General features: G+C 39.8%; 1 protein-coding gene across 1 annotated transcript in view; it reads right to left on the bottom strand.

Moving 5' to 3' along the window:
• Positions 1-1,452: 1,452 nt before the first annotated feature.
• Positions 1,453-12,247, bottom strand: part of LOC138101611 (netrin receptor DCC-like) — a gene marked incomplete at its 5' end in the record, with an annotated part of 90,977 nt that continues 80,182 nt past the window's right edge. The window contains 3 exon segments of the mRNA XM_068999379.1: positions 1,453-1,697; positions 4,320-4,459; positions 9,397-9,585. Of these exon segments, the coding sequence (XP_068855480.1) occupies positions 1,608-1,697; positions 4,320-4,459; positions 9,397-9,585 (419 nt within the window).

Genomic DNA, 12,247 nt, shown 5'->3' with positions numbered 1-12,247 from the left:
ATAATAATTATTAATAATTCACTAATAATCGATTAATAATTACTTAATAACACTAAAGAATCCAAACCCGATACTTCAGTTTTCTTTGAGTAATAAAAACCCATTATTTACACTCTATTAACACCTAATAACTCCTAATAATTATTAATAATTCACTAATAATTGATTAATAATTACTTAATAACAGTAAAGAATCCAAAACCGATAATTCAGTTTTCTTTGAGTAATAACAACCCATCATTTACACTCCGTTAGGACCTAATAACTTCTAATAATTATTAATAATTAATAATAATTCACTAATAATTGATTAATAATTACTTCACGACGGCAAATAATCCAAAACCGATAATTCAGTATTCTTTGAGTAATAAAAACCCATCATTTACACTCCGTTAGTACCTCATAACTCCTAATAATTATTAATAATTAATGAATAATTAATAAATAATTAATAATTAATTAATAATTAATTATTAATTAATTAATATTAATGACTCAGGACGCCATCTTCAATCCCAGCCTTCCCTCCCCTCTCCCTGCCCCTCCCCCACCCCTCCCCAGCGACAGCAAAGGGTCGGATTCGGTATCAAAATTTTTTATTCCTTCCCCAGAAAATTCCCTCCGGAACCATCAAAAAATTCCCTCCGGAACCATCGAGTCCCCTCCAAACCCCCAACCCCCGCTGTCACCTCCCCATCCCCCACCCCAATCCCGTTTTTCCCGGGAATTTTGGGAATTCCGATCCTCCCCCCCTTCTATCCTACACCTCTACAACGGGCAAAAAAAATCCAAGAATCCGTCGGAACGGCCGACAAAAATCTTGGAATTTCGGGGTTTTTTGGGGTTTTTTTAAGTTCCACCTAAATTTCCTTCAAGCTGGAATTCTACAACGTCCTGAAAACGCTCCCCAAAAAAAATTCGGGAATTCTCTGCGGGCCCACAACTGCTGGAATTGGTCGGAATTCCAAGCGGGCTCGGCGATTCTCCCGGGAAAAAAAAATCATGGAATAAATTAAAGCGGGAATTCCAAAGAAATTCCCACATTTTTTCCCCCCAAAATCCCTCGATCCCCCCTCCCCCCAAAAAAAAAAAAACCCACCCGGCGCCGTTCGGGATCGCCGGGAATTTTTGTCCATGGATGGATTTGGTGTTTTCCCGAAAAATTCCCACGGAGAGCAAAACCCAATAATAAAAATCCCCAAAAATTTGGGAATGCGAAGACAACAACAAAAAAATCCTCAAAAAAATCCTGGAATTGTCCCAAAAGTTCCCATCTCGGAATGCCGCAAAGGGGACGAAATTCCCAATTTTTTTTTTCGGGATTCCGGCCTCGATTCCGATTTTTTTTTTTTTTTTTTTCATCCTTCCATAAATCCAGGAAATTCCCCCAAAATTTTTCGGGATCAGCGCGGGAAAACAAAATTCCCTCTTGGAATTTCCCGACCGCCGCCGTCCGACGACCGCAAAGGGGAAGAAATCCTTGGAATTTTCGCTCCGGGATTTTTTTTGTTTTTTTTTGTTTTTTTTCGTGCGTGGAGGAAAATTGAGTTGGATATTATGGGATGCTTGGAATTGCCGGGAATTCCGTGGGAATTTTTCGGGAATTAGAAGGCGGAGCCGGTGATGGCGTTGAGTTGTTTCATCAGCCCTTCCAGACTCGCCATCTGCTCGCTCAGCTCGTCCTGCTCGTAAACCTGGAGGGAAAAAACAACAAAAAAACGGGAATTTTGGGAATTCCCACGGAATTCCGGAGCCGGAAGGAAAAGGGGCTTCTTTGGGAATTCGGGGGGATTGGGATCTCCTGGTTTTTTCGGTTTTTTTCCGGGTTTTATCCCGATTTTCTCCTGGTTTTACTCAATTTTTATCTCATTTTCATCTCATTTTCCCTCCATTTTTATCTAATTTTTCCCCATTTTCCTCCTTTTTTATCCCATTTTTATCCCATTTTTTCTCCATTTTTATCCCAATTTTCTCCTGGTTTTACTCAATTTTTATCTCATTTTTATCTCGTTTTTATCCCCGTTTTTATCTCGTTTTTTTCCCATTTTTCCCCCATTTTTATCCTATTTTTTATCCCATTTTTATCCCATTTTTCCTCCATTTTTATCTAATTTTTCCCCATTTTTTCCCATTTTTCTCCCATTTTTCCCCATTTTTCCCCATTTTTATCCCATTTTTCCTCCGATTTTCCCCCATTTTCCCCCATTTTTATCCTATTTTTTCTCCCATTTTTCCCCATTTTTTCTCCATTTTTATCCCATTTTTATCCCATTTTTCCTCCCATTTTTCCCCATTTTTATCCCATTTTTCCCCATTTTTTTCTCCATTTTTCCCCATTTTTCCTCCTTTTTTATCCTATTTTTTCTCCCATTTTTCCCCATTTTTTCTCCATTTTTATCCCATTTTTATCCCATTTTTCCTCCCATTTTTTCCTCATTTTTCTCCAATTTTTATCCCATTTTTCCTCATTTTTCTCCCATTTTTCCCCATTTTTTCCCCATTTTTTCCCATTTTTTCCCCCATTTTTCTCCATTTTTATCCCATTTTTCTCCAATTTTTATCCCATTTTTCCTCCATTTTTATCCCAATTTTCCCCATTTTTTCTCCATTTTTATCCCATTTTTATCCCATCTTTTCCCCATTTTTATCCCATTTTTATCCCATTTTTATCCCATTTTTCCTCCATTTTTATCCCATTTTTCCTCATTTTTCCCTCTTTTTTATCCCATTTTTTATCCAATTTTTCTCCCATTTTTTTCCCATTTTCCCCCATTTTTATCCCATTTTAATCCTATTTTTTCTCCATTTTTTCTCCATTTTTATCCCATTTTTCTCCAATTTTTATCCCACTTTTTTCCCATTTTTCCCCATTTTCCCTCCATTTTTATCCATTTTTCTCTTATTTTTTCCCATTTTTATCCCAATTTTCAATCCCATTTTCCTCATTTTTTCCCCTATTTTTTTCTCCCTTTTTCTCCCATTTTTCCCATTTTTATGGGAGAAAAAGGGAGAAAAATGGGGAAAAAATGGAGAAAAAATGGGAAAAAAATGGGATAAAAATGGATGAAAATTGGGATAAAAATGGAGGAAAAATGGGATAAAAATGGGGAAAAATGGGGAAAAAATGGGAGAAAAATTGGATAAAAAATGGGAGGAAAATGGGAAAAAATGGGATAAAAATAGATGAAAATTGGGACAAAAATGGGGAAAAATGGATAAAAAATGGGAGGAAAATGGGATAAAATGGGGAAAAAATGGAGAAAAAATTGGGATAAAATGGGAAAAAAAATGGGAGGAAAATTGGGACAAAAATGGGGAAAAAATGGGGTAAAATGGGGAAAAATGGAGAAAAATGGGAAAAAAAAATGGGATAAAAATGGAGAAAAAATGGGAAAAAAGTGGGGGGAAAATGGGTAAAAAATGGGGAAAAAATGGGGAAAAATGGGATAAAATGGGGAAAAATTGGGAAAAAATGGGGAAAAAATGGGATAAAATGGGGAAAAATTGGGGAAAAAATGGGGGGAAAATGGGATTAAAATTGGGACAAAATGGGAAAAAATGGGATAAAATGGAAAAAAATGGAAAAAAATGGAAAAAAAATTGGATAAAATGGAAAAAAAATGGGGAAAAAATGGGAAAAAAATGGGAAAAAAATGGGGAAAAATTGGGAAAAAAATGGGAAAAAAATAGGGAAAAATGGGGAAAAAATGGGAGGAAAAATGGGATAAAAATGGGAAAAAATGGGAAAAAAGTGGGGGGAAAATGGGTAAAAAATGGGGAAAAAATGGGAAAAAAATGGGACTAAAATTGGGACAAAATGGGAAAAAAATGGGAAAAAATGGGGACAAAAATGGGAAAAAATGGGAGGAAAATTGGGGAAAAAAGGGAGGAAAATTGGACAAAAATGGGAAAAAAATGGGATAAAAATGGGGAAAAAATGGGAAAAAAATGGGATAAAATGGGGAAAAATTGGGAAAAAATGGAGAAAAAATGGGATTAAAATTGGGAAAAAAATGGGATAAAAATGGGATAAAAATGGAAAAAAAATGGAAAAAAAATGGGAAAAAAATGGGATAAAAATGGGATAAAATTGGGACAAAAATGGGAAAAAAAAATGGGCCAAAAATGGGCCAAAAATGACATTAAAATTGACCCAAAACCTACGAAAAAACCCCCCAGTCACCCCCCCAAACCCCCTCCCTCATCCCACCATTCCCTGGAAGGGGAGATTTTTTAGGGAAAAATTGGGGATTTTTGGGCGTCCCTTTGCCGAAATTTTTCGGGGTTTTTTTTTTTGGGGGGGGGGGATGGCTCACGTTGGTGGAAGGGTGGGAATTTTTGGCGACGTCGTCGGCGGATTCCGGAGCCGTGGGCACGGAGACGGGCAGGAGGGGCGAGCGGGCTTTGGGGGCCGAGCCCAAGGAAGCCGTTTTCAGAGGGGCTTTGGGGAGGTTGCCTGGAAATAAAAGAAAAAAAAGAGAGGGGGAAATTTGGGGGGAAATTGGGGGGAATTGGGGAAAAAAAATGGGGGGGAGATGGGGGGGATAATGGGGGGAAAATGGGGGGAAAATGGGGGAAAATGGGGGGAAAAATGGGGGGAAAATGGAGAAAAAATGGAGGAAAAATGGGGGGAAATTGGGAAAAAATGGGGGAAATGGGGGGGATAATAGGGGAATAATGGGGGAATAATGGGGGGAAATTGGGAAAAAAATGGGGGGAAATGGGGGGAAAATTGGGGGAAAAATGGAGAAAAAATGGAGGGGAAAATGGGGGGGAAATGGGGGAAAAATGGGGGGGAAATGGGGGGAATAATGGGGAATAATGGGGGAATAATGGGGGGAAAATTGGGGAAAATTCGGGGGGGAAAAATGGGGAAAAATGGGGGGAAATGGGGGGGATAATGGGGGGAAATTGGGGAAAAAATGGGGGGAAATGGGGGAAAAATGGAGAAAAAATGGGGGGAAAATGGGGAAAAAATGGGGGGAAAATGGGGAAAAACGGGAGGAAATGGGGCGAAATGGGGGGAAAATTGGGGGGAAAATGGAGAAAAAATGGAGGGAAAATGGGGGGGAATTGGGAAAAAATGGGGGGAAATGGGGGGGATAATAGAGGAATAATGGGGGAATAATGGGGGGAATAATGGGGGGAAATTGGGAAAAAAATAGGGGGAAAATGGGGGAAAATTGGGGGAAAAATGGAGAAAAAATGGAGGGAAAATGGGGGAAAAATGGGGGGGAAATGGGGGGGAAATGGGGGGAAATGGAGAAAAAATGGGGGAAAATTGGGGAAAAATGGAGAAAAAATGGGGGGAAAATGGGGGTAAAAATGGGAGGAAATTGGGAAAAAATGGAGGGAAATGGGGGGGATAATGGGGGAAATTGGGAAAAAATGGGGGGAAAATAGGAAAAAATGGGGGGAAAAATGGGGGTAAAAATGGAGGAAATTGGGAAAAAATGGGGGAAATGGGGAAAAATTGGAGAAAAAATGGAGGGAAAATGGGAAAAAAATGGGGGAAAAATGGGATAAAAATGGGGAAAATGGAGAAAAATGCGGGAAAATGGGGGGAAAATGGGGGAAAAATGGGGGGGAAATGGAGGGAAAATGGGGGGGAAAATGGGGGAAAAATGGGGAGAAATGGGGAAAAAATGGGGGGAAAATGGGGGGAAAATTGGGGGGAAAATGGGGAAAAATGGGGGGGAAATGGGGAAAAATTGGAGAAAAAATGGAGGGAAAATGGCAAAAAAATGGGGGAAAAATGGGATAAAAATGGGGAAAAATGGAGAAAAAATGGGGGAAAATGGGGGGAAAATGGAGAAAAAATGGGGGAAAATTGGGGAAAAATGGAGAAAAAATGGGGGGGAAATGGGGGAAAAATGGGGAAAAATGGGGGGAAAATGGAGAAAAAATGGGGGAAAATTGCGGAAAAATGGAGAAAAAATGGGGGGAAAATGGGAGGAAATTGGGAAAAAATGGGGGGAAATGGGGGGGATAATAGGGGAATAATGGGGGGAAATTGGGAAAAAATGGGGGGAAATGGGGGGAAAATTGGGGGAAAAATGGAGAAAAAATGGAGGGAAAATGGGGGAAAAATGGGGGGAAATGGGGAAAAAATGGTGGGAAAAATGGAGAAAAAATGGGGGGAAAATGGGGGGAAAATGGAGAAAAAATGGGGGAAAATTGGGGAAAAATGGGAGAAAAAATGGGGGGAAAATGGGGGTAAAAATGGGAGGAAATTGGGAAAAAATGGGGGGAAATGGGGGGGATAATGGGGGAATAATGGGGGGAAATTGGGAAAAAAATGGGGGGAAATGGGGAAAATTGGAGAAAAAATAGGGGAAAATGGGAAAAAAATGGGGGGAAAATGGGGGGAAAATGGGGGTAAAAATGGGAGGAAATTGGGAAAAAAATGGGGGGAAATGGGGGGGATAATAGGGGAATAATGGGGGGAAATTGGGAAAAAAATGGGGGGAAATGGGGGGAAAATTGGGGGAAAAATGGAGAAAAAATGGAGGGAAAATGGGGGAAAATGGGGGGAAATGGGGAAAAAATGGGGGAAAAATGGAGAAAAAATGGGGGGAAAATGGGGGGGAAATGGAGAAAAAATGGGGGAAAATTGGGGAAAAATGGAGAAAAAATGGGGGGAAAATGGGGGTAAAAATGGGAGGAAATTGGGAAAAATGGGGGGAAATGGGGGGGATAATGGGGGAATAATGGGGGGAAATTGGGAAAAAAATGGGGGGAAATGGGGAAAAATTGGAGAAAAAATAGGGGAAAATGGGAAAAAAATGGGGGGAAAATGGGGGTAAAAATGGGAGGAAATTGGGAAAAAAATGGGGGGAAATGGGGGGGATAATAGGGGAATAATGGGGGAATAATGGGGGGAAATTGGGAAAAAAATGGGGGGAAAAGGGGGGAAAATTGGGGGAAAAATGGAGAAAAAATGGAGGGAAAATGGGGGGAAATGGGGGAAAAATGGGGGGGAAATGGGGGGAATAATGGGGGAATAATGGGGGGAAAATTGGGGAAAATTCGGGGGGGAAAATGGGGAAAAATGGGGGGAAATGGGGGGAAAATGGGGGAAAAATGGGGAAAAAATGGGGGGAAAATGGGGAAAAAATGGGGGAAAATTGGGGAAAAATGGAGAAAAAATGGGGGAAAAGTGGGGAAAATTCGGGGGGGAAATTGGGGAAAAATGGGGGAAAAATGGGGGGAAAATGGGAGGAAAATTGGAGGAAAAATGGGGGGAAAATGGCGAGAAAAATGGGGGGAAATGGGGGTAAAAATGGGAGGAAATTGGGAAAAAAGGGGGGGGAATGGGGGAAAATTGGGGGGAAAATGGAGAAAAAATGGAGGGAAAATGGGGGAAAAATGGAGGAAAAATGGAAAAAAATGGGGGGAGAATGGGGAAAAAATGGAGGGAAAATGGGGGGAAAATTGGGGGGAAAATGGGGAAAAAATGGGGGGAAATGGGAAGAAAATTGGGGGAAAATGGGGGGGAATATTGGGAAAAAATGGGGGAAAATGGCGGGAAATTGAGGGAAAAATTGAGGGAAAATGGGGGAAAAATGGGAGAAAAATTGGGGGAAAATGGGGGAAAAAATGGGGGAAATTGGGGGAAAATGGGAGGAAAAATTGGGGAAAAATTGGGGGAAAATGGGGGAAAAAATGGGATGAAAATGGGGGAAAATGGGAGAAAAATGGAGGAAAAATGGGGAAAAAATGGGGGAAAATAGGATAAAAATGGGATAAAAATGGGGGAAAATGGGATGAAAAATGGAGGAAAAATGGGGGAAAATGTGAGAAAAATGGGAAAAAAATGGGAAAAAATCGGAAAAAAATGGGGAAAAAATGGGAAAAAAATGGGAAAAAAATGGGAAAAAATCAGAAAAAAATGGGAAAAAAATCAGAAAAAAATGGGAAAAAAATGGGAAAAAAAAGGAAAAAATGGGAAACCCATGGGAGAACAAAATCCCCTCTCACCTGCTTGTGCCAAGAGGGGCGTGTAGGGAATTTTGGGCTCCATGGCGCTCATGGAGGATAAAAATGGGGGGAAAATGGGATAAAAATGGGATAAAAATGGAGGGAAAATGGGGGGAAAATGAGGGGGAAAAATGGGGGAAAATGGGAGGAAAATTGGGGGAAAAATGGGATAAAAATGGAGGGAAAAATGGGGGAAAAATGGGGAGAAATGGGGGAAAAATGGGAGAAAAATGGAAGAGAAATTTGGGAAAAATTGGAGAAAAATGGGAAAAAATGGGGGGGAAATGGGAGAAAAATGGAAGAGAAATTTGGGAAAAATGGGAGAAAAATGGGAGAAAAATGGGAAAAAATGGGGGAAAAATGGGAGGAAAAATGGGGGAAAAATGGGATAAAAATGGAGGGAAAAATGGGGGGAAAAATGGGGGAAAATGGGATAAAAATGGAGGGAAAAATGGGGGAAAATGGGATAAAAATGGAGGGAAAAATGGGATAAAAATGGAGGAAAAATGGGATAAAAATGGGGGAAAAAGGGAGGAAAATTGGAGGAAAAATGGGGAAAAATGGGGGAAAATGGGAGGAAAAATGGGATAAAAATGGAGGAAAATGGGATGAAAAATGGAGGAAAAATGGGGGAAAATGTGAGAAAAATGGGAAAAAAATGGGAAAAAATCGGAAAAAAATGGGGAAAAAATGGGAAAAAAATGGGAAAAAAATGGGAGAAAATCTGAAAAAAATGGGAAAAAAATCAGAAAAAAATGGGAAAAAAATGGGAAAAAATGGGAAAAAAATGGGAAAAAAAATGGGAAAAAAATGGGAAAAAAAATCAGTAGAAATCCCCTCTCACCTGCTTGTGCCAAGAGGGGCGTGTAGAGAATTTTGGGCTCCATGGCGCTCATGGCGGATAAAAATGGGGGGAAAATGGGATAAAAATGGGATAAAAATGGAGGGAAAAATGGGGGAAAATTGGGGAAAAAATGGGGGAAAATGGGAGGAAAATTGGGGGGGGAAAATGGGGAAAATAGGATAAAAATGGAGGAAAAATGGGGGAAAAATGGGAGGAAAATTGGGGGAAATTGGGGGAAAAAGGGGAGGAAAATTGGGGGAAAAATGGGATAAAAATGGGGAAAAATGGGGAGAAATGGGGGAAAAATGGGGGGGAAAATGGGATAAAAATGGAGGGAAAATGGGGGAAAAATGGGGAAAAATTGGATAAAAATTGGGGAAAATTGGGGGAAAAAATCGGAAAAAAATGGGAAAAAATTAGAAAAAAATGGGAAAAAAATGGGAAAAAATGGGAAAAAATCAGAAAAAAATGGGAAAAAAATGGGAAAAAAAATCGAAAAAAAAAGTAGAAAAATCAGAAAAAAATGGGAAAAATTGGGAAACCCATGGAGAACAAAAATCCCCTCTCACCTGCTTGTGCCAAGAGGGGCGTGTAGGGAATTTTGGGCTCCATGGCGCTCATGGCCGGCGGCAGGAGGGGGCTGCCGAAGCTGCGCAGGGGATGCGTGGGCCGCACGCAGGCGGTGGGAATGATCCGGTTGGGAATTTCCTCGGCGCTCGGATGCTCCGGCCCGGCCGCGGCCGCCGACTCGGCAACGGCTGCGAGGGGGGAAAGGAGAAATTCCTGAGCTCAGCCCCAAAAAAAAAACGGGGATTTGGGGAGGTTGAGGGGAGTGGGGTTGGGGTCAAACGGCTCCAAAATCGGGGATTCCCAATTTTTCCCAATTTTCCCCCAGTTTTGCCCAATTTTCCCATTTTTCCCCCCATTTTTCCCCAATTTTCCCCCCAAAATCCCCATTTTTATTCCCATTTTCCCCAATTTTCCCCCAAATTCCCATTTTTGCCCCATTTTTCCCCAATTTTCCCCAATTTTCCCCCAAAATCCCCATTTTTATTCCCATTTTCCCCAATTTTCCCCAAAAATCCCATTTTTTGCCCCATTTTCCCCCACTTTTCCCCAATTTTGCCCAAAATTCCCATTTTTTACCACCAATTTTTCCAATTTTTGCCCAAAATTCCCTTTTTGGCCCCATTTTCCCCCATTTTTCTCCAATTTTTCCCAAATTCCCATTTTTACCCCCATTTTTCCCAGTTTTCCCCCAAATTCCCATTTTTTGCCCCATTTTTTCCAAGTTTTGCCCAAAATTCCCCTTTTTTGCCCATTTTTCCCCATTTTCCCCCAATTTTCCCCCAAATTCCCATTTTTTCCCCCATTTTTCCCCAATTTTCCCCCAAAATCCCCATTTTTATTCCCATTTTCCCCAATTTTCCCCAAAAATCCCATTTTTTGCCCCATTTTCCCCCACTTTTCCCCAATTTTGCCCAAAATTCCCATTTTTTTACCACCAATTTTTCCAATTTTTGCCCAAAATTCCCTTTTTGGCCCCATTTTCCCCCATTTTTTCCCCATTTTCCCCCAGTTTTTTCCCCAATTTTGCCCAAAATTCCCATTTTGCCCCATTTTCCCCAATTTTCCCCAAAAATCCCATTTTTTGCCCCATTTTCCCCCACTTTTCCCCAATTTTGCCCAAAATTCCCATTTTTATCCCCATTTTTCCCAATTTTCCCCCAAATTCCCATTTTTTACCCCCATTTTCCCAAAGTTTTGCCCAAAATTCCCATTTTCTGCCCCATTTTCCCCAATTTTCCCAAAAATTCCTATTTTTTGCCCCATTTTCCCCAGTTTTCCCCAATTTTCCCCAAAATTCCCATTTTTACCCCCATTTTCCCAAAGTTTTGCCCAAAATTCCCAATTTTTGCCCCATTTTCCCCAACTTTCCCCCAAAATTCCCATTTTTCCGAAGTTTTCCCCATTTTTTCTCCAATTCCCCCAAAAATCCCCAAAAATTGCCCCAAATCCCCCAAATTTGTCCCAAAATTTCCCCAAAAAATCCCCCCAAAATCCCCAAAAAATCCCCTAAAAAAAAAAAAATCCCTAAAAAATCCCTTAAAATCCCCCAAAAATTCCCCAAAAAATCCCCAAAAAATCCAAAAAAATCTTCAAAAAATTTCTAAAAAATCCCAAAAAATCCCCAAAAATCTCAAAAAAAAATCCCAAAAAAATCCCTAAAAAATCCCAAAAAAATCCCCAAAAAATCCCTAAAAAATTCCAAAAAATCCCCAAAAAAATCCTAAAAATTATCCAAAAAATATTCAAAAAATTCCCAAAAAATCCCCAAAAAATCCCCAAAAAATTACCAAAAAATCTTTAAAAAATCCTTAAAAATTCCCAAAAAATCCCTACAAAATCCCAAAAAAATCCTAAAAAATCCCTTAAAAATCCCCAAAAAATCCCTAAAAAATCCCTAAAAAATCCGAAAAAATCCCAAAAAAATTACCAAAAAATCTTTAAAAAATCCCTAAAAATTCCAAAAAAATCCCCAAAAAATCCCAAAAAAATCTCAAAAAAATCCTAAAAAAATCCCTAAAAATCCCCAAAAAATCCCAAAAAAATCCCCAAAAAATCCCTAAAAAATCCCTAAAAAATCCGAAAAAATCCCCAAAAAATCCCCAAAAAATCCCAAAAAATCCCTAAAAAATCCCAAAAAAAACCCCCAAAAATCCCCAAAAAATCTCAAAAAAATCTCAAAAAAATCCTAAAAATTCCTAAAAAATCCCTAAAAAATCCCTAAAAAATCCCAAAAATTCCCAAAAAAATCCCTAAAAAATCCCTAAAAAATCCCCAAAAAATCCCAAAAAATCCCCAAAAAAACTCAAAAAAATCCTAAAAAAATCCCTAAAAAATCTCAAAAAATCCCAAAAAAATCCCTAAAAAATCCCCAAAAAATCCCAAAAAATCCCTAAAAAATCCCTAAAAAATCCCCAAAAAATCCCAAAAAAATCCCCAAAAATCCCCAAAAAATCCCCCAAATTCCCAATTTTCCCGAATCCCCCCGGATTTGCCCCAAAGCGCACTCCTGGCGGCCGCGCAGCCTCTGTCCATGGCCAGGCTGGGGAAGGGCAGCGGCCGCAGCGGGAATTGCGGCAATGCCGGCGGCGACGGCAAAATCCCCCCAAATTCCCCCAAATAGCCCCCAAAATATCCCCCAAATATCCCCAGAAATTCCCCCAAAATATCCCCAAAATTCCCCCAAATATCCCCAAAAATTTCCAAAAAAATTCTCAAAAAATCCCTAAAAATTCCCCAAAAATTCCAATAAAATCCCCCCAAAACCCCCAAAAAATCCCCAAAAAATCCCAAAAAATCCCTAAAGAATCTCAAAAAAATTCCAAAAAAATCCCTAAAAAATCCCTAAAAAAT

The sequence above is a fragment of the Aphelocoma coerulescens genome, unplaced genomic scaffold, assembly GCF_041296385.1.
Source record: "Aphelocoma coerulescens isolate FSJ_1873_10779 unplaced genomic scaffold, UR_Acoe_1.0 HiC_scaffold_352, whole genome shotgun sequence".
In the NCBI taxonomy this organism is placed as follows: domain Eukaryota; kingdom Metazoa; phylum Chordata; class Aves; order Passeriformes; family Corvidae; genus Aphelocoma; species Aphelocoma coerulescens.
This window is presented reverse-complemented; position numbering and strand designations above follow the sequence as displayed.